This window comes from Salarias fasciatus, chromosome 4, assembly GCF_902148845.1.
Source record: "Salarias fasciatus chromosome 4, fSalaFa1.1, whole genome shotgun sequence".
Classification (NCBI taxonomy): Eukaryota; Metazoa; Chordata; class Actinopteri; order Blenniiformes; family Blenniidae; genus Salarias; species Salarias fasciatus.
Genome location: NC_043748.1, coordinates 20,111,422 through 20,131,018, shown reverse-complemented (window position 1 = coordinate 20,131,018; position 19,597 = coordinate 20,111,422). Strand labels below are relative to the sequence as shown.

The window sequence follows — 19,597 nt, the reverse complement described above, 5'->3', positions numbered from 1 at the left end:
AAAGATGATCAAAAATCGCACTTTACCACCCATTTCCAGTCTTTTTTTAGAAGTCGGCGATGCTGATCTTCAGGTCACAAATCGCTACCGTAGAAGCAGAAGACTTTCGCAAAGATATTTATAAGTGGTCGAGCCAAGCTTATTTTTCATCTCAGATTAGTCTAATGTAAGTCAGCCTAAAAATAAAGGCTGAGTAATCAGGCTGGAGAAGTTCGCCAACCTGCTTCCAGGACAACACAGACCCAAAGAAAGGCAACACCCGAGCTATGAAGTAACAAATACTCTCCTGACTCGGCTCACATGGACCACTTTTTCCTCCTCAGCCTCATTCTGAACCACACTGATTCCTGCACTTTCTCCTCTTTAAACCGTAAAGATCAGGTGTTTACACACAGAATGACAGCAGTCACTACATTAAAAGACGGCAGTCTGAACCCGATACGCCCGCCTCCAGAGGCCATACAGTGATGCAGCGCTCGGCGCTCTGGCCGCAGAGCCAAAACGTTCCCGGCTGCAGCCGAGTTGGTCTTATTTGAGTAAAGGTTGCCTCATAATCCTGAATTAGATCGAGCGGTGTGGGAGATGGGCAACAATCTGAAAATGATCAACCCTCAAACCAATGCTGCAATACTGTGGCCTGAAAACCGACTTCAAAGAAATGATTAATGTGTGTTTTTCCAGGTGATTTAAGCCAAATCTGTTGATATGAGCTAACTTGAGGGTAAACTATATCAAATGAGACAAACAACTAGAGATATTGGCCTCAGTTTTTCCGTTTTTCCCTTGAAAACATTGTGTTAGCGGTGCCTATACGGAGATCCAGAGCTAGTCGGCTTCATCTAAAGCATGAATTCACAGTAAGACAAAATAAAAGTCGGTCTGCGTGACACTGGCCCAGCTCAGCCCCGTCCTCACAGGGGAGAGGAGGGATGGCTATTTGGGTAGCGATGTTGGCCCCTGGCAATATCACTGCTAATTAACAATTGTGTTGTTATTCCTGTGTGCGCCCGGCGGTGGAGCGGCGCCAGTGGAACCGCCACCCTGGCACCCTGCAACTATCAGCGTCGAAACCGCCGCACAAGGTCTAATTATTGTGTGACTGGCTGGTTGCAGCGAGCGCGCACGGTTCAGGAAGCGAGGCAGGAGGACGGCTGATGCCATCAGGCTGTCTGGACGCCTGATGCTGCGCTGCTCAGCTCAAGGGCCTGAAAGTTAAAGGTGTTTGCAAAACCAAAGCAAATTATAAAATACACCCAATGCTTCTTATACTTCCCTTTTCTTTTAAGACACCTTATGACTCCACATAAATACTGTAGAGAAATGGTTCCAGGACCTCCCTTTAGGAGATCAAAACTCTTTAGCTAGTAGCATGTAGCATGGCGCTACAGGATCCACTGAGCAGCTAAACTAATGAGCGACATCGGCCGAACTACTGGTCCAAATGTCTCTGCTGATTAAATTGTTGGTGTTCTGTAAACGATCTTTCTCAGAACATCATTTTACTGTCTTACTTTTAATTGTAAAGATCCTCCAGACCGTGGACGTCACTGGTGCTCTCTCGTGTACTTGTGGGTGAAGCTGCTGACGAACGACGTCATGTGTCGGGAGGATTTCGCCAGTACGAGAGCTCCTGGAAGTATCGGACACCCTCGTTTGCTTGAACAGCCACATCCACACGTTCACACCTACAATCATTTACACATTCACACGCTAACGGTGACGTGCCGGACACCACCGGAGGCCTCCTGGGGCTCGCCGTCTCGTCCCAGCACGGGGTAAGACTGGGGAATCTAACCAACCTCAGATTTGGAAAATGGCACAGAGCCACAAGATGCACTTCAGAAGTTTGAGAAAAGTCTTTAAAAACCCCCAAAATTCAACACGGCAAACAGAGTGTAAAGAAAAGTTTGGATAGACAGTCGTGTCAATCAGGGTAGAAGAAGAGGAGGACTTTCAGTGAGAGTGAAGGTCTTCTGCAGACTCCAGTCTGAATGTGTGTACTTGTTAGTCTGTCTGTGTCTTCTTCCTATGTGGGTCAACAAGGATATCACAGCGCGTCCACACCCCTCCCTCTCCAGCGGCGTCTTGCACTTCATGGATCTACAAGGCCACAGCCATCACCCTCACACTCCAGAACTATTCCTGTGGCTGTTTATTGATATGCGTGCCTGGTCCAGATCACCAAGGCTTCAAGAGCCCCCCCCCCCCCCCCCCCCCCCCCCCCCCCCCCGCCTCCCCGTGTGCAGAGCAAGACGCCCCGGGGGAGTCACATGAGCCGTGACCAGCTGATCGACAGTGGCAGAGGGGGGCTCCGCGAGTGAGAACGTGTGACGAGGTTCAGCACAGGGGCAGCGATTCGGGATGGGTGGAAACACAAGAACAAGAGGAGCCCGGGAGAAGGTAGTAATGTGGTGTCGGGAACATAATATGTGTGATGTCAGGACACCGGACTGGCATGGCAGCGGCGAGATATAATGAAATGCAAGGGATGGAATTACTGCACGATGGGAGAATAAAAAGGGAAAGGGTATAAGCTCCTCTGGAGGGGAGAGATTTCAGGCCGTCAAATCACGCACGGGCGCTGACGTGCATCTCTAAAAGCAGACTTTTGAGGACACTTTGACTTTGAACGCGCTCCGTAAGCAAAACAGATCTCTGAGTTTCTCCGTCCAGCCATGTCAGAGGAGGAGGCGGAGGAGGCGGAGGGGCTCTGCGGCGGCGCGGTGGATTCCGGCGGCGGAGACGCCGGTAACAGAACGGGGGAGGTAATCAGGGTCAAACGGATCTGGAGTCTGAGGTGCAGAGATACGACGCGAGGCACACCCGACTGAGCCGGGGCGCCTGGTTCAGCGCGTTACCTCCCCCTTCCCTTCCGCCCGCCGTTTTCCTCCTGCACGCCTTCATTTCCGCACAGGATTTACGGTACTCCGGGCTCGCCGTTGACGGAGGCGGCAGAGCGTTATGACCCACGCACACACATTACAACGTGCACATCGCCGCGTCACTTGCGACGGCGCTCGATAAATGTTCATGTGCTCGGGGAATTAAATGCGATGCCGCATATATGGTGAGATATCCTTCAGTCACTTCCAGGCAGTTTATGGCGCGGAGGGAAAACAGAAGGACGTTTTACTGGCGATGAGGCAAGACGACGGCGACTGCCTGTTTGCTTTTATTCCATTAAGGAGCAGACGGCTGAGACTGAGGAGTTTTCCGTGTTTCAAAATAACACAGGTTAAAATTTATATATAGTAGTAAATTATGTCACACAAAACTAGAAAAGGGTTTCATCACAGTGACTGTAAATCTAAAAATAGAACCATTCCACAATGACGACATCTTCAGAAGTCCATAATATTAGTTCTTTGTTTCTACTGATAAAATTATAAAAACTTTTCAATTTTGGATGTGAATTATTCAGACATGGAAGAATTATGTTGGTTTTTAAGACTAAAATATGCTCAGAAAAAATAATTTTTCAAAAAATGCATCATTTTCTTGATGGAATTTCTTAATATAATATACAATTCTTCACGTTTTTTTTAATACACCACAAACAGAAAAATACTACAGTTTTCTGTCTTCAAACATATAATCTGCATATTTGCTTTTTTAACCACTGCAAACTCAGGATTTTACAGTAAATTCATTTTTGACAACATCTTGTTTGTCTCTGAATGAAACAAACTCATCAATAAAACCAGTATTTCTCAATCACAGGAAAACAGTTATTGAAGCCATAAATTCTGTTAAATTTGGTATTTTTGCCATTTTTGATGAAAAATAAAGAGCTTATGTTCATAAAAGACATATTTCCTCCATTGCAGTGCAAAAAGCAAAATCAAGGATTCAGAGGCGACAGAATAAAGTCATGAGCTTCAAACTCATAAAATGCCTTGCGTGCTCACTAATGAACGGGTTGTTATGTGAAAGAGGAATTTTACCAGAGTTTCTCTGCAGAATGTCGACATGATCTGAGTGTTTTACTGTCTTTATTGCCAGCAGACTAACCTAAAAAAAAAAAAAAAAAAAAAAAAAAAAAACTACTAATGACCTTAAAAAAGCTCAGCTGTGATGTGAAGTGATGCAACGATGCTGCAATCGATCCAAAAGTCAAGTGCTTTGTGTGTGTGTGTGTGTGTGTGTGTGTGTGTGTGTGTGTGTGTGTGTGTGTGTGAGAGGAGTGGGTTAAAAATGAGGCTTTAAAACTTTGCTTTTTTTCCTTGTAAATCTGAAGCACTCCTCGTTACTCTGCAGCTCCCACTTCTTTTTCTTTTTTGATTTTTGATCGGTGACTTTCCTATCGTAATCCCACAGGATGCTCCGGCTTACCTGACTTCTCGGGCTCAGGCATGTCTGTGTCTGTTTATAGGGATTCCTCGGAAAGCGTCTTCCTCCCTGCTCGTCAGTTGCTCTGCCTGCATTTCCTCCTTCATCCCTTTTTATGCCCTCAACACCCCCCCCCCCCCCCCCCCCCCCAACTCATACCCCCACCAACTGCCTCCACTCACCCTCTGCCACTGCCCCCCCCCCCCCCCCCCTCCTCCTCCTCCTCAACAAGTGGAACAAGGCAGGAGGCGAGGGACAGAATGACTGTCATTTGAAACCCCTGCAGGGCTTTGAAGAGGAGAAGGAAGACACCACGAGGGGGGTAAAAGTGGTTCAGAGCCATAAAGACAAGTCCGGCCCTCGGGACAACCTGCCAGCTGATTAACTCGTTAGGCCCTGGAGGCAGAACATTAAAGTGACTGATGCTAATCAGCTCCTGACAATCTGGCTGAGGAGGTGCCGCCGCGGAACGTCTTCCGCTATTAGGGGGCCAGTCGGGTCAAAAAACAAACACACTAATATTTCTTTAATTTAAAGAGGCAGCAGATGGGGTTTTAAAAGTCGGTGAATCCACATTTAATTCTTTTATGTCCCAAAACTACTAAGTCTAAGTGTTTACATAAAAGGCCCAATCACACAGAAACATAATCGAGGCCTTTTGGTTACAGTTTTACATGACATCATTGGTTGGAGCCACTGAAAACACAGTATTCTGAAAATGGTCCGAAAGTGGAACTTTTTGAAAACACTGTCGACTCTGTCCAAACAGGGGAATATGCAACTTTCTGAAAACACTTAGGCTCTCTCTCCAAACACTGCTACTGCACGATGGTCAATAACAACAATACTAACCTCCAGAGTGGCGTGACTCCCAGGATTCCCAGGATGTGGACGTTTTAGAGTTGAGAGTCTCCTGGAAGAGCAATTCAGCAATGTTTTCTGTCCATGCGATTGTCGGTAAAGTCTCATAGTAAATGTTTAATGTGTGTGTGGTTTCACGGCAAAAGCAAATAACAGCACCTACTAGTGGCCCAACATGAAAAACTAGTTTTCAGAATGTTGCCATGTAATTCTTAAACTTATCTCTGTGTTTTTATGCTGAATTATATATAATTTAGAATTATCAGAGACCTATCGCTTAAAATCAGGTGAAAACTTTAAAACTGTAATTCGACTTTATGCCGATGATACAATTGCTTATAAATTCAAACCAACACACATTTTACTTCAAGCTCATAATCAATCAAACAATATTTGCTGAGAAATGTGGCGTCGTCAGTGAAAATATGCTAATGATCTTCGGTACTAGCTTGATCCTGAAGTCTTTTACCAGGCAGACCTTGAATTACTTCATTAAGATCAAGGTTTTATCCTTGTATTAAAGTTGTTTAAAACACAAAGAAGGTGACCCTCATTTTGCTTTAAGACGACTGAGACATCATCTTTTGCGTTGCATCTTTTCAAACTCTTGAGGTCAGAGAAGTGAGCTTGGTTTGGAGTTTTGTGGGTTTGAACCCCTCTGAAGCCCTCCAGCGTGCAGCTCAGAAGTGACCCACTGCCACCACTATGTGTGGTTAAGATTAGATGGATTAAACACAGACAAACGCTCCCCTCAAAGGGACCAAGAAAGTCAATTATTGTCTTAATTGAAAAATGCACAATGCATAAATCAGACTGAGTATTTTTACTTCAAACTCATGGATAAGTGGGGCCATTGGTGTGCTTCCACACCAGTTTGACTGGAGTCTGCCGGTGTACCTACACCTGTCCTTCTGACCACACTCAGTCCCCAAACCCAACTATGTTGACCTCGACGAAGCTGCTGTGATGATCTCTACCGTTAAGTCTTCCTTTGATCTCGCACTCCAGCAGATACTGGGGTTTTCTCTGTATACGCTCACAAACAGAGGAAGCTACAGAAGCCAAGACATTTGGCTCATCTGTTGGGGGCAGGTTGGGGTTTAATGTCTTAAGGGACAAGTTCAGGACAGGTGGGAGAACGAGCCTGCAACCACCCAACTGAGAAACGACCGAATGATCGATCAACTGAGTCATAACCAGACGGCCGGTAGAGAAGCATTGAGGAAATGGTTTTGTTTACCGTGTCCCTAAAGTGAGGTAAGATCTCCAGCCTTGTTTCCCGACGGTCCTCCACACCGCCGTCGTTTTCTCACAGTTCCTGGGAGAATGAAGGGAGGGAGGAAAAAGAGAAATGAACGAGCAGAGCAGCAGCAGCAGCAGCAGCCTTGCATTCCTCTGACGGACCCATTTGTTGTCGGGCGGCTGTAGCTGTCAACGGCTGGATTTTATGGGACGGCGAGCCCTCGCCCGAGGACGAGAGGTTCAAGGTCATTGACATTAGAGGGAGGTCACTGACCTGTGGAGCTCCTGCAACCCATCACCCTCACGACAGCAGTCACACACACATGCTGTTTTCTACGTATCTCACATGCGGTAAACATATTCATTACAAAGCTTTATCCTGCTTTCACTGGGAACGGAGACCAGAGATGCGAATGATGAGCTGCACTTCTAAATTATTCATTCACTAATTTTTCACTTTCCATTTATTCATCTATATAGAACTGTCCTGTTCTGCGTTTGTCTCCTCGCGGCCCCGACCCGCCCAGGCAGCCATAACCTTGGCTGCAACAATAGACATTCCTGGAGACTTTAATTTTGAAGAGACGACTTAAGTCAGAAAGAGAGGTTGACGATCAGCTATTTAAGGCAAGTGCAACTTGAGAGTCAGATGTTCAAGGAGAACAAAATACCCTCGAGGAAGATTACGGAGAGCTGTTTGAACGGGACATAAAAGGTCCTTGAGTCTGTTGCACCCGGTGCACATCAGAACTTTACATTACTTGACTTTTTGAAGCTGTATTGTCTTAATAAACACTAAATCTTTGAAGGTGCGTTAGCAGAGATTTAAAGCGCGACTGGGCTCTTTGAAAAGGTTGCGATTATTCATGTATTGTGGATTTGAAGTGGATATAGGAGACTAACTATAGGTGTCCTACATGATCCAGTGATCTGCCGCAGAGCATGACTCCAGAGTTATTTAACGCTTGCATTAGTTAAGCTTCACTGAAGTGCACGATAAGCCGGCCGAGGCAGGTTCCCTCTGCCCGGGCAGGAGTTTTCACATGTCAGTCTGAGGAGGGAGGAAGCAGAGGAACACATGGAGCCTGAAAAATACACTGTTTATTGTTTACTCACTGCACAAACTGTCAAGTAAAAGAGCCGTCCTCCTCATGTGTGATTGGTCAGAGCTCCTCTCCTTTGAAGAACTGCAATAAGTCTGTGAATGTAAGGTTTTTTTGTGTGTTTTTTTAATAAGCAGGGTTTAGTCAGCACCCGTTGAACAACCCCACGGAGTGCAGCAGCGCTCACAAATTAAATTATCCTTTCTTCTCTCAGAGCGGCTCCAAAAAAATGATTTTACAGTAACAAGAGGTCGCACGGCTACAACGAGAAGGACGCACTTGTAGCAGCGAACACAGGAAAACATCAGCGAAGCCGGCGGTCTCCGGCATTATTAAGCCTGCTTCGACTCATTATTCTGTTTTCTTAGCTGCTGGGTTCACTGCAGCTGTCTCTCATTAGCATCGATTCTGGTAACGGCGCCGAGTTGTTATGAGCGTTCCAGACTCATCATCTGAGAGGCGACGGTTCGGCCCGTCTCGGCGTCTGCAGAAGCAGGATTAGCGTTTAGGTCTGTCGGACCCTTTACCTACTTAAGCAGTTACTTTACGAAGACTCACTTCGTGTTTTCAGCGGTTTTGTTGACTCTCTCTCTCATTTTTCATGATGCTCCATTTTTCAGCAGACAGGAAGTGACAGCGTCTTCCTTCAGAGCGAAAGCCCCGTCGCCCCGTCGCATAAATATACATGTTTTCACGTCTGACTCGGGATGGTAGGTTGACGCCGTTGTTTAGCGGCGGTGACAGAGAGTAATGGTTCGTCCCAGAGAGAGAGAGAGAGAGAGAGAGAGAGAGAGAGAGAGAGAGAGAGAGAGAGAGAGAGAGAGAGAGAGAGAGAGAGAGAGAGGACGGCCGGTCCTGGACGGCTTCAGAGGCAGAGCCCCGGGGAATCCGGCTCCATATGCTGCGAACGCAGCTCCGCCACTTTGAAATGGAGGGAAGAGACACGGCAGCGCGGGGTGGATCACAACATCCCAATCAGTCCTGTGAAGCCATTAATGAATACATGAGAGACGGAAGACGCTGGATATTATTGCACTTTAACTACAGTAACTTGATTTTTGGTCACAATAACCAACGTTTTATTGAACTTTAGAAGAAAATAAATAGAAGAGAAAAATGTCACATTTTTGTTACTTTCAAGTTAATTATTTAGTTCATTTAATTATTTTTCTTGGTCATAACAGACAAATAGAGTGGCCTGCCCTTGAGCAGCTCAACTTTTTAATGTTGGGTGGTTCAAATTCCACATCTGTAAGTTTTTTTTTTTATGTGAAATCATTAAAATATATGCTCCACTTTAGCTAAAATATTCAAAATATACCATTTTTGTACAGTAAATTGGTGATTTTGTGTGTTGATAACAAGTTCAGAAATTATGGAATTAGTTTTGCGATTGATTTGGTAGGATTTACAATTAATTATTTTCTGAACTATTGACACCGCTTATTAACAGATTCATCTATTTATTTATTTATTTATTTTGACGCATCTATCCTAGATGGATGGATGGACAGACTGGCAGCATTAGTAGTGATTTTCTGATTTTTTTATTGTATAATGACATGTAGCTGGCGTTACAGTTATGTTATGTTATGTTATGTTACGATCTTTGTAAGTAAAGTTGCAGTTCATTTAACTAAACTGTTTTTACCACACGAATGACATTTGAACATAAATGTTTACTTTCTGCATTCAGTTAGAACAGCAGTATCTAATTAATTTAGGTTGAGCATCAACTTTAATGACTGTGTGTTAGAAATTCGAAGTTTGTCAGATGTCTTTGCATGCAGACTTTCGTTAATACTCTGACAACTTTTTGTCATTGTGGGGTTTTTTTCTGTGTTATTTGCATAAATCAGGAAGCAGTTGAAGGGGGATGAAGTCTGGTAATTCCCCAAAAGAATTTAAAGGGTGCTGTTAACAAAAACATCAAGGTTAAAGCAGGTCGTGTGTCGAAACGTAGGTCGGACTTGTGCATATTCTGAACTTCAGAGGATTAACACTGGATCCAAAAGTCGTTTTCACTGATTCGATGCTGAAAAGTTCAAGTTTAAAATGATGGATGTCTTTCACTTGTACCCACACGGGGTTTACTGCATGTCAGCAGAACTCTCCAGCCGGGAATAAGCATTGAGAAATAAATCACATCAATCACATTTGGCAGAATGGCAGAAACCTGAACTTCATTTCTGCTCCTCTCTGGTTTGATATCTTGTTTTTTAAAGATACGCCGAGCCGTGAGGCCTCAGGTATGCCCTGTAACCGACCTTTGGACCGCTGACCGGCCTTTTGGCCACCTCGGCCTCAGTTGAATTAGCAGCTGGAGCTGAGGTTGGATGCTCACGAGCTCAGAGACGGAGGAGAACGAGCCATAAATTCTGACTGGGATGTGCCACATTTCATCGCCTGTGCTCGCTGAACCTGTTGAGCTGGAGGCACGCAATGAACACACCAAGGACAAAACTGACCTGCGCGACCATAAAGTTCGTCCTCTCTGCTTCCTCTAACCTGCCATTAAGTGCACTGGCTCAGGAAGGAAAAGAGAAATGCCTGGATTTTATAATATGTTCTCTTTTCCACCCATTCTCCTTCTATTGTGCTTTATTTAATTTGGGGTCATGGGTGCCGGATCAAATCCCAGCTAAAGGTCAGATGACACCCTGGACAGCTCACCACTGCTCCACAGAGCCAGACAGAGCCTGAGAGGCAGCAGGTCATTTCAGAAGCTTGTCCTTATACTGTGTGAGGTAATGGAAGAACACCTGGAGAGAGAACATGCAAACTGCGCAAAAACAGGCCCACAATGGAATACGGATCTGGGATCAGTCCCTCTTCAAGCCAGTCTTTAGAGCGGCTCTTTGAAAGGAACATTAGGATCCCTTCAGAGAGCCGTAGGCCGCACCTGCAGCACTGCTGCAGTGAACGGAGTTAGCATTAGCCACAGCTAGCCTGCCTCCGCGCAGTGGAAACTTACCTTCATATCTTTATAAAAAGCTGCTGCAGATGTCTAAAAGTCCGTAGCTTCCCTAACCTGTTATTCTACGCTTTATTCTCCTCATAATTCTGATATAAAACACTTTGTTTCTGGATCGGTGCTACGCTGAAATCAGTCCCTCTGGAAATGATTGCTCAGTGTGAGTGTATCCACTAATAAAAAATTATTTATTTTCATTTTTATTTTTGATATGTTTATTTTATATCTTATGTTATTCTTGCAAGTTTTTTCATTTAATTTTATTCTATTTTTTTCATTTGTCAGTCCCATTTGAAATATTTTTAAGTATGTTTTTACATTTTTCTCCAAATGTTTTTTGTGTGTTTGAAATGGGCTCATCTGTTTTGTGTTAATCTTTCTTTTTTTGACATTGAAAGGTATATCCTATTTGTAATTCTTTGTATTTCTTATTTTAAATCCACTTTTCCTTCAGCACTTTGAATTGTACCACAATACATGAAAATATAACATTTGAATGATTAATTGATAACAATCACAGTAAGAAGATTTAATGTAGCAAGTGAGTTAAAACAGTTACATTAGGTTTCTGAAGATGATTTTAGCACAATGTATGAGAGCAATTCTAAAAAACAAACAGTAATAGACATGTTAAAATAGTATAAATGTTTAGAACTATAAGCATAATAATCATTATTTAGACAATCTGTCTCCTTATATGCAGTTTTAAGTATAGATTTTAAGCAGGCAAATTAGATAAATTACCCTATCAACAAATGTCAAGCTCTAAAGTCACTACATTAGAGGAATCTGAACCCTCTCAGCCTGCATTTGCTTAAAATTTTACAAGCTTCACTCCTGGGTGAGCCATAAATGTGGCTACATTAAACAATATGGGCAACATTCTGGTGACAGTCAAATAAAGGCTTCAAATAACCCCTACAACTCCTGTCCTCAGGTTTTACAGCCTCTGCTAACCACTGGGAATAAGTGGCCACTGTATCCACATGGATAAAAATAAGAAATTCTGGCCGGGGAATAAAATCCGCTCGTAAAAAGTCATTTGAGATGCCAGATGTGAGCAGCTGTCCATTCCGGCCTGATGTAGACACACGGCTGTCACACAATAAAACACACATCCACACATCCAGGCGAGTGCTGCAGCAGATCTGTGAACATCCTGCCCTCTGAAAGCACATCCAGGTAAATAAAACTTAAGGGAGGGTGGAAAACAAACTGCTGACTAAACATGAATGACTCCACTTCATCACAGGGCATAAATATTTATTATTCAGCTGATAAAAAAATGGCCCTTTTAGAGGGCTTTTGGGGAGGGTGGAGGCTGATGGGGGCTTTTCTGGTCTGTTAGCAGCCTCTGCTGGGCCAGCATGTGTCAGTGCATGCTGATCTGCAGCATTTTCACTGGAATGTTACTCATTTGAACTAAAAGTACAGTGTGATTCATTTCAGTGAAAAGACACAAGCCTGACGTAAAAATGAAAACAGGTTATTAAAGCAGAGGATGAACCTTCCACATCACTGTTTAAAAGCTTCATCTCGTATTATACAATATTATCAGCAGGGAATGCAAGGGATTATACAGAGGAGGAAATAAATAAATCTTGTTTTCAAGAAAATAAATACCAGAAAGGAAAAAGAAAAAAAAAGATGACTGCATATTTTTTTAAGAAAATAAAAATCCAAATTGCTGTTGGCACCTTACAAGACAGCACATAAGTTTCATTCTGTCAACAATGCAAGGCGACTCCTGTAAACCCCAAACTGCTAAAAATATGGATTTAAAGAAGTGATGGGGAGCTACAGCGAGGCAGCTGACATGAAGAGGAGACAGAAGTGAGGAGTGAAGAGAGATGACATGTGCTGAGAGGCATGCACAAACAGCCAGCTCAAGTAGGTCGACACACAACTTGAAGAATGCTGCATGGGCACATTATCGCTGTGAGACAGGCTAAGTTACAGGAGTGATGTACATAAAGGGAGGACCGAGTGATGAGTGATGGAAACAGCAGCTTCACACCGGTCATGATGAGAGGAGCTCAGAGCTGACAGTCCACTTAAAAAAAGACTGAAATTTTTTTTGAAAAAAGGGGAAACTATAATATAATTGTGTAATGTTAACGTTAAATGCAGTAAACATTAGTGATGTAACAAAATCCCAGAGAAATTCTTAATGATGTTGAGTTAATGGGACACTTGTGTGTAACATAATATGTAAAATATGACGACATAATAATAATAATAATAATAATAATAATAATAATAATAATAATAATAATAATAATGACAATAATAATAATAATAATAATAATAATAATAATAATAAATTAATGTAATAACAGTTATAGATAGATCGATAGATAGATAGATAGATAATAAAATATACATAATAATGAAAAAATCCAACAAAAGAATTTTAATTACGTAAATCCTTTAAAACTTCCTTTAAAAAGCCAATAAATAGCACACAACAAGCGTTAGTTTTCTGTTTTTCACAAATTTAGGGAAAATAAATACGTTTACTGTCGTAGTAGTTTTGTTCTGAGAAGTACCGGAAGTGCCGGTGTTGTGTTTCCGGTTAGCTTGACGCTGTCTTCCTGTCAAAATGTCTCGTCTGCTTCCCTGCAGAATCACTCTGCTTTCCCTGGTTTTCTCGTATCTATGCACGGATTTCGCCTGTTGTAACAACGGCAGGAGGGTGAGCGTGAGCTCGCGTCATTTTAATTTTTATTCAATTTTCCGCAGATACCGAGTAACCGATCGTGTTAGCCTGTTAGCATTCAGTCTCGTGCTAACACCGTGGCTAAGAGGCTAACTGGATTTCTGTGGTTCTTTCCAGGTCGGCGATTCTCTAGAAACTGAGTTCAGCGGTTTCTCTGTTCCTCTTGAACACTCCTTTGAAGTCGGTGAGCTGGTTTTATTGTTGATCTGATATTTGAAGCTGTTGATTCGTTTGTTGCTGTTGCTTGAAGCTAACTGAGTGCTAGCGTGCTCACTGAGTAGTGATGTGCTGTCCTTATGGAGAATATCAACATTCCTTTTAAAAACATTTTTTAAGCTTTAATAATAGTTTTTTTTTGTTTTTTTTTTTTGGAGCTGCATTTTGAAGCTCCGATTAAGGAGCTGACATATGAATATTTTTGTTTCTATACATGTATTATAGTGTTATATTTTGCGCACACACACATATAAAACTGTTTTAATAGACAGTGATTTCATTTTAAAATAAATTCCATCAGAATAAAGAAGTCAGTACAATGCTGAGCTGTTGAAATGTACTCAATTGCACCTAAGATAGAATTCAATAAATGTAAACACGACCATTTTCATTATAGTTAAATATTTTTTATCTTGATAGTAGATTTATTTCTATAATATGAATCCTCAAGTCATCCTCATATGTTTCTCAATTTCTTCTATCATTGTGCTTGCTGTGTAAATATTGTTGTGGATTTGATCTTTTAAAACACAATGAGGTGAAATGTTTCGGTGTGTGTTTTCAAGGTGTCTCTCATTCTTTTTGTTTCAGATGACGGGGCGAAGTTTGTCCTGCGCGGAGCGCTGCTGCTGAAGGCCGGCAGGGAGCCAAGCGTCTCCGTAACGCAGAACCCGCTGTCGGAGGAGGATCGAGCCAAACTGAAGGTGCAGACACAGGAGCGAGGCTGAGACGAACTCAGCTGTGATGGGTGGGTTTTAACTGTCCGCCGTGTGACCCCGCAGGAAGTGGCTGCCGTGGACGGTCTCTACAGGATCCGAGTGCCCCGAGTTTACCTGCAGGCGGACCGACAGTCTGAGCGGCAGCTGGAAGGGTACCTGACCGCCTTCGTCAGAGCTGTGAGTGCGCCACGCGAACAGGAGGAGCTCTTATTGAGGTTCTGACCTCTTGATGGACGACCGGCTCCACCAGCTGAGCCTCGGCTGCCTCCTCAATGTGTCTAATTAATCCGATGATTCTCTGTCTGATTCAATTTAGATGAGAAAATGACAGCTTGGACTTTTCTCCTCATCTTAAAGCAGCGTTTGATTTTCCCTCAGTGCATTTAGGGAGAATTAGTCTCTTTAAATGACGAGTTTGGAAGGTTGACTTGTGGCCTGCAGGTTAGTGAAGCCAGCTTGTGTCATGGAGAGTTGCTGCTTTATATAAATAATCAGTTTATTTCTGAGGTTATTTTATTGGACACATAGCTTCTTACAGGCCTGTTTTAGCTAATAGATATGTGGTTTTCTTTGTTCAGCCCCTTTTGTCTTTAACTTCTGAAAACACCAATATAGTAACACTTTAAGAAAAGAATAAACCAGGACAAAAAAACCAAAATATTGCTGTAGATGTTTGAAGAAAAAAACAAGAAAAAAGTCATAATGAAGCCATGTTCTTTTTTAAGGAACTTTTAAACTGTATTTTCAGGTTTTTCTCTATGAAATGTTTCGATTGTGCTGCATCGTTCTTCAGTAGTAATTCTATTTTCATGCAGTAGTTCACACTGTTGGAAATGGATTTGTGCTGCGATGTGTGCAAACGTTTGACATACAGACAGTGCAGCTGAAATTGGTAAAAATGGATAAAATAGCATTCTATATACTTATTATTTTTTGTTTGTGTGGAGGGTGGGCTCGAGGAAGGCAGCAGTTAAAATAATATTTAGAATTGCTAGTGTAGCTTTTTTCAGGGTATGACAAAAAAGAAAAAAAATTAAAGAAAAATGCCAAAAGTGAAGCAAAAAAATGTTTTGTGTTAAATGACTGTGACCAGTAAAACGCAAATAGCAACTAAAATAGGCAAGATGCTAAATATTGTTAATAAAGTAAAATCCCTGAAAAAAAGAAAAATCTCTCTAAAGAAAAACATGGCCATAAAAGAGAGGAATATAATGAATATCAGCTGTGAAACTTAAATCATTAGTGTGTTGTTCATCTTCAGACACGTATCTGGTGTGAAATGAGCAGAGCTGCTCCGGTCCTGGAGGGTTCAGACCCGGGGTCTGCTGGGAGGGAGGCTGACGGTCTGGCTGTTTCCCCGCAGTGCGCCATGGTGGAGTCTCACCTGAGCGACGTGATCACGCTGCACACCGACGTGTCCGGACACCTGATCGGCGTCTCCATCGTGACGCTGCCCGGCGCCTGCCGCGGCACCGAGGTGGAGGACGAGGTGGACCTGGAGGTCTTCAACACCACGCTGAGCATCGTGGCTCCCGTCACGGCGCCCGGGTGGGTCCGCCTCTCCCCTCTCTCCACCCCCACCCCCTCCTCCCGGGGTTTCTTCATGTATTCATTCGGCTGACTCCCTTGCAGACCTGAGACGGCCCTGTTCCTCGAACGGATGGAGCAGGAATCTGAGAAGAAAGGGAAGAATCCACAAGAGCAGAAATCCTTCTTCGCTAAATATGTGAGTGCTGAGAAGTGCTGATAAGGCTCCCTGCCTCGGGTAATTGGGCTGTAATGATTGTAATTTCCTGTGTACTTAATGAATAATTGAAAATGCCTGTTAAGCTCTTTTTTTTTCTTCCCCTCTTTGCTCTATCAGACTCACTCTGACTTTTTGTGTGAGCGCAACATGTGTGGAGAGAAACGCAAAGCCAGCACTTTGATTTTAAGTGGAAGCTCCTGAGCAGATGTGTGTGATCAAACCTGTGGCCTCTTCCTCTTAGTTAACTGAACACCGTCACCCTCACGATCGAGCCGCTGACGTTGCTTCCAGCGTCCAGATGATTTTGTGTAAAAACTCACTGACTTTTTGACTCCATTCCTCCTGGAATTAAAGTGTTCGGAGCTTCTGGATTGGAGTAAAAATTCATTTTATAAGCAGTTAAATTGACAGCTTGTATCTAATCCTGATTATTTTGGTGATGCTCTCCAGTTAAGCTTCATAAGACAAACCCCAGTCTTTCACAAATAAAACTAAATGTTTTACAGTTTTTTCAACATCACTTCAGACACAGAACGAACAATTTTAGGATAAAGGAACTAATAACACTATTGGGGAGTTGTAACATTACATGAAAAAAGCCCAAATTATGACATTATTGTTTGTTAGACGCCTCTTTAAAGCGATACTTCAACATTTTGGCAAATTGGCCCATCTAGGGCAATTCGGTAGTCATTTAGAACAGCATATTTACTTTTTTTGTGAGGGCGAGCTGTTGTTTATTCAGCGGTGAGTCTGAGGAGAGCTTCACGGCGGACATAATGGAAGTGGACGGTACAGTAGCTTCCCTCGTCAAACTCATCAATCCAATACAATCCAACAACCCCAAAACACACTTTGGTGGACACGTTATAATCCCCACATTCACTACGCTGTGAAATATTAATGCAAAATTACGAGATTGAGCGTTTTTTTGCGAAGATTGCTAAGACGGAACTACTTACTAAACATGACGTCTGGGCGTAGTGATCTCAAAAGAAAAAGTAGTTCCCAATATTTGCTTCAATGTCGTAATGCTACAATATTATTTGTTGGTGTTTCACAGCGTAGTGAATGTGCGGATTATAACGTGTCCACCAAAGTGTGTTTTGGGGTTGTTGGATTGTGTATTTGATGAGTTTGACGAGGGAAGCAACTGTACCGTCCACTTCCATTATGTCCGCCGTGAAGCTCTCCTCAGACGCACCGCTGAATAAACAACAGCTCGCCCTCACAAAAAAAGTAAGTATGCTGTTCTAAATGACTACCGAATTGCCCTAGATGGGCCAATTTGCCAAAATGTTGAAGTATCGCTTTAAGGATTGGGTCTGCTCTTAACTGAGTGTTAGCAGCATTTCTCTCCCTGGGATTAAAGATTTGTGCGATGGTCTCAGTTTGAGTCAAAGTGTTTTTCTCCTCATTGCAAGTAAAATGCATCGTTTTTGTGTTTCCGGTTGAGATGGATTTAGCTTTGACGCGGCTTTGAAAACCACATTGGTTTACATGGAAATAGCAGAAACACTGGCACCAGTGTAATCACCAGGTTAGGCCACTAGTCGGTGCTGTGGTTTCTTTTGCACAGAGAATAATCTGCTCTAAACTTTAACAGTGGGAGTTCATGGACGTTTGTAGCAAGTTGGATTGTTATTACAGTCTAAAGTCTAAAACCAGCAGGTCCAGGAGCGTCTGGACTGGGAGTCATGACGGTCTGGAGGGAAACGTTACTGAGCACGTGCAGAAGAAGTATTAACTCCACCCACAGCAGCAGTGGGACCATGAACATGACCCGTTCCTCCGATACTCTCCTGCCAGTCCTGCTCTCTGTGCTGTGTGTGTGTGTGTGTGTGTTTGAGTGTGTGTGTCGTGCTGCGTTCACTGACCCCCTGACTCGCTGCTGTGCTGTGTTGCAGTGGTATTTGATTCTGGGTGGTGCAATCTTCCTCATGGCCACCAATTCGGCACAGCCCCCAGCAGGGGGAGGCAGAGAGCAGAGCTGAGGCCCGCTGAAGTACAGTCTCCTTATTGTGGCTCATTCTGTCCTCCCTCCTCTCTCTCTCCTCTCTCTCCTCCCTCCTTCCTCTCTCCGTCACTGGCTGTGCTCACACTGAATAAACAAAGTTTTGAAAGGAGCGAGGAAAATACCAAATCTGCTATCAATTGGATGGAAATTTGAATTTTCTGAAGACCAGTTGGTCCGCTGTAAGCATTCCAGCATCCTGTTTGTTTTCTAAACAGGCTCGTTTCAGCCCTGGTGTGAACACAGCCTCAGAAACACGCTTAACTGAGACCCGACTCTCTGCTCTTCGACTCAGCCCTTCTTTTCTGCATCCTGTTTTTCGGTCTAACGCCAAACGCTCTTCAGTCTGATAATCCCTGAAGCGGAAGTCCATCTAAAACTGTGATTAACGGCAGCATGTGTTTGGTGTTTGACCCTCAGACCTTCATTCTCCGGCGTGTCTTCCTCACTTTTCTGTTCAGAGATTCAGTCTAATCTGGGTCGAGCAAGTCTGGAACTGTCAGTGATCTCAGTTGATTTAATCCCCGGATCAGAGATGCTCCCTTCACGCCGTCTGTTCCTCTTCTGTCTGTCCTGCAGTGGATGTACATCGTGCCTCTCGTCCTCTTCCTCATGATGTCCGGCGCTCAGGACCAATCGGGAGGCGGCGCCGGCGGCGGAGCGGCCAACGGGGGAGGCCGATGATCAGCTAGAGAAGACGACAGATCTAGAACCCATTTTTAATTGCTGTACATAATGCTATTTAAGGAACCTGTCACACAACCTGTACAGTACGGAGGAAATAATGTGCCCTGCAGACGACTGCCTTTTTAATACTAATGTGAAAATAAAGTATTTATTACTTGAATGAATTTGAATTTTATTTAGCTAGCATAATTCACTTTTTTTAATCTTAAATTAATTTAAACTAAATACGCTTTGCCTCCTACTAATCATGTTTACTCTCATAACATCCCAGGATATCAACAGAGCAAAAGCCTGGTATATATGATATCATATATATCTCTTTATTTTTAAGGTATAATAATTCTCCAATACACAGTCGGATTAGAGAAAAACAAATGTACTGACATTTACTGAAGTCACTTTTCCAACTGAACCTTGTTTCATTGTGCACTACATGTTTTCACCACAAGATGGTGTTTTGAGTCACTAAAAGGAGCCTTGAAAACCATCCGAAGTTTTTCATTAAAAAATAAACATGATGGGTAATGCTCCTGGTGAAAATGTGCATGATTTCATATTTAAATATATTAAAAAAAAAAAAAAAAAAGTCCTGCAATGTCTCCTCTGCCCTCTGGAGGCGCTGGAGGTCACATTAACAATTTAACAAACCCACAGACGACTTCAGCAGCATTTCTTCACATTATCATCATTTATTAACTAAATTCAGCACATATAAAAGATAAATAGGCACTCTGAGCTCATGCATAGTCCTCTGACATAAAAACGTACCCAACTATTTTTTCTAAGCGTATTAAAATGCTTCAATAAATATCCAAAAAGACGTCTTTGGGTAAAATGCAGAAATTTTAAGCTTTCTTCATGCACTTAAGAAAGTGGCTATAATCTACTGAGATGCCGTAACGGCTCCATTTTTTGTTCCCCAAACATCACAAACCACCCTCACTCTTTCAAATATACACTATCAGTCCCCCCCAGACACACCCCCA

The 19,597-nt window shown here is 43.1% G+C and overlaps 2 protein-coding genes across 6 annotated transcripts in view; one reads left to right on the top strand and one right to left on the bottom strand.

Annotated features, from left to right (window-relative positions):
* mybpc2a (myosin binding protein Ca) overlaps positions 1-4,431 on the bottom strand; it is a 59,797-nt gene extending 55,366 nt beyond the window's left edge. Inside the window, exon 1 of one of the 4 annotated variants that reach the window (XM_030088931.1) lies at positions 4,333-4,431. In XM_030088931.1, coding sequence (XP_029944791.1) covers positions 4,333-4,354 — 22 coding nt within the window. In that variant the 5' untranslated portion in view covers positions 4,355-4,431. The remainder of the gene's footprint in view (positions 1-4,332) is intronic. The other 3 variants (XM_030088930.1, XM_030088929.1, XM_030088927.1) reach the window with 3 other exon arrangements.
* Positions 4,432-13,076: 8,645 nt separating this feature from the next.
* On the top strand, positions 13,077-18,771 carry emc10 (ER membrane protein complex subunit 10). Of its 2 annotated transcripts, XM_030090596.1 has the most exons (8): positions 13,077-13,204; positions 13,346-13,412; positions 14,036-14,148; positions 14,227-14,340; positions 15,527-15,711; positions 15,796-15,889; positions 17,818-17,915; positions 18,504-18,771. In XM_030090596.1, exons 1-7 carry the CDS (start codon positions 13,112-13,114, stop codon positions 17,902-17,904), a joined length of 753 nt encoding a protein of 250 aa, XP_029946456.1. In that variant the 5' UTR covers positions 13,077-13,111; the 3' UTR covers positions 17,905-17,915; positions 18,504-18,771. The 2 variants fall into 2 exon arrangements, with proteins under 2 accessions (XP_029946456.1, XP_029946454.1); XM_030090594.1 differs by lacking the exon at positions 17,818-17,915.
* Positions 18,772-19,597: the final 826 nt, after the last annotated feature.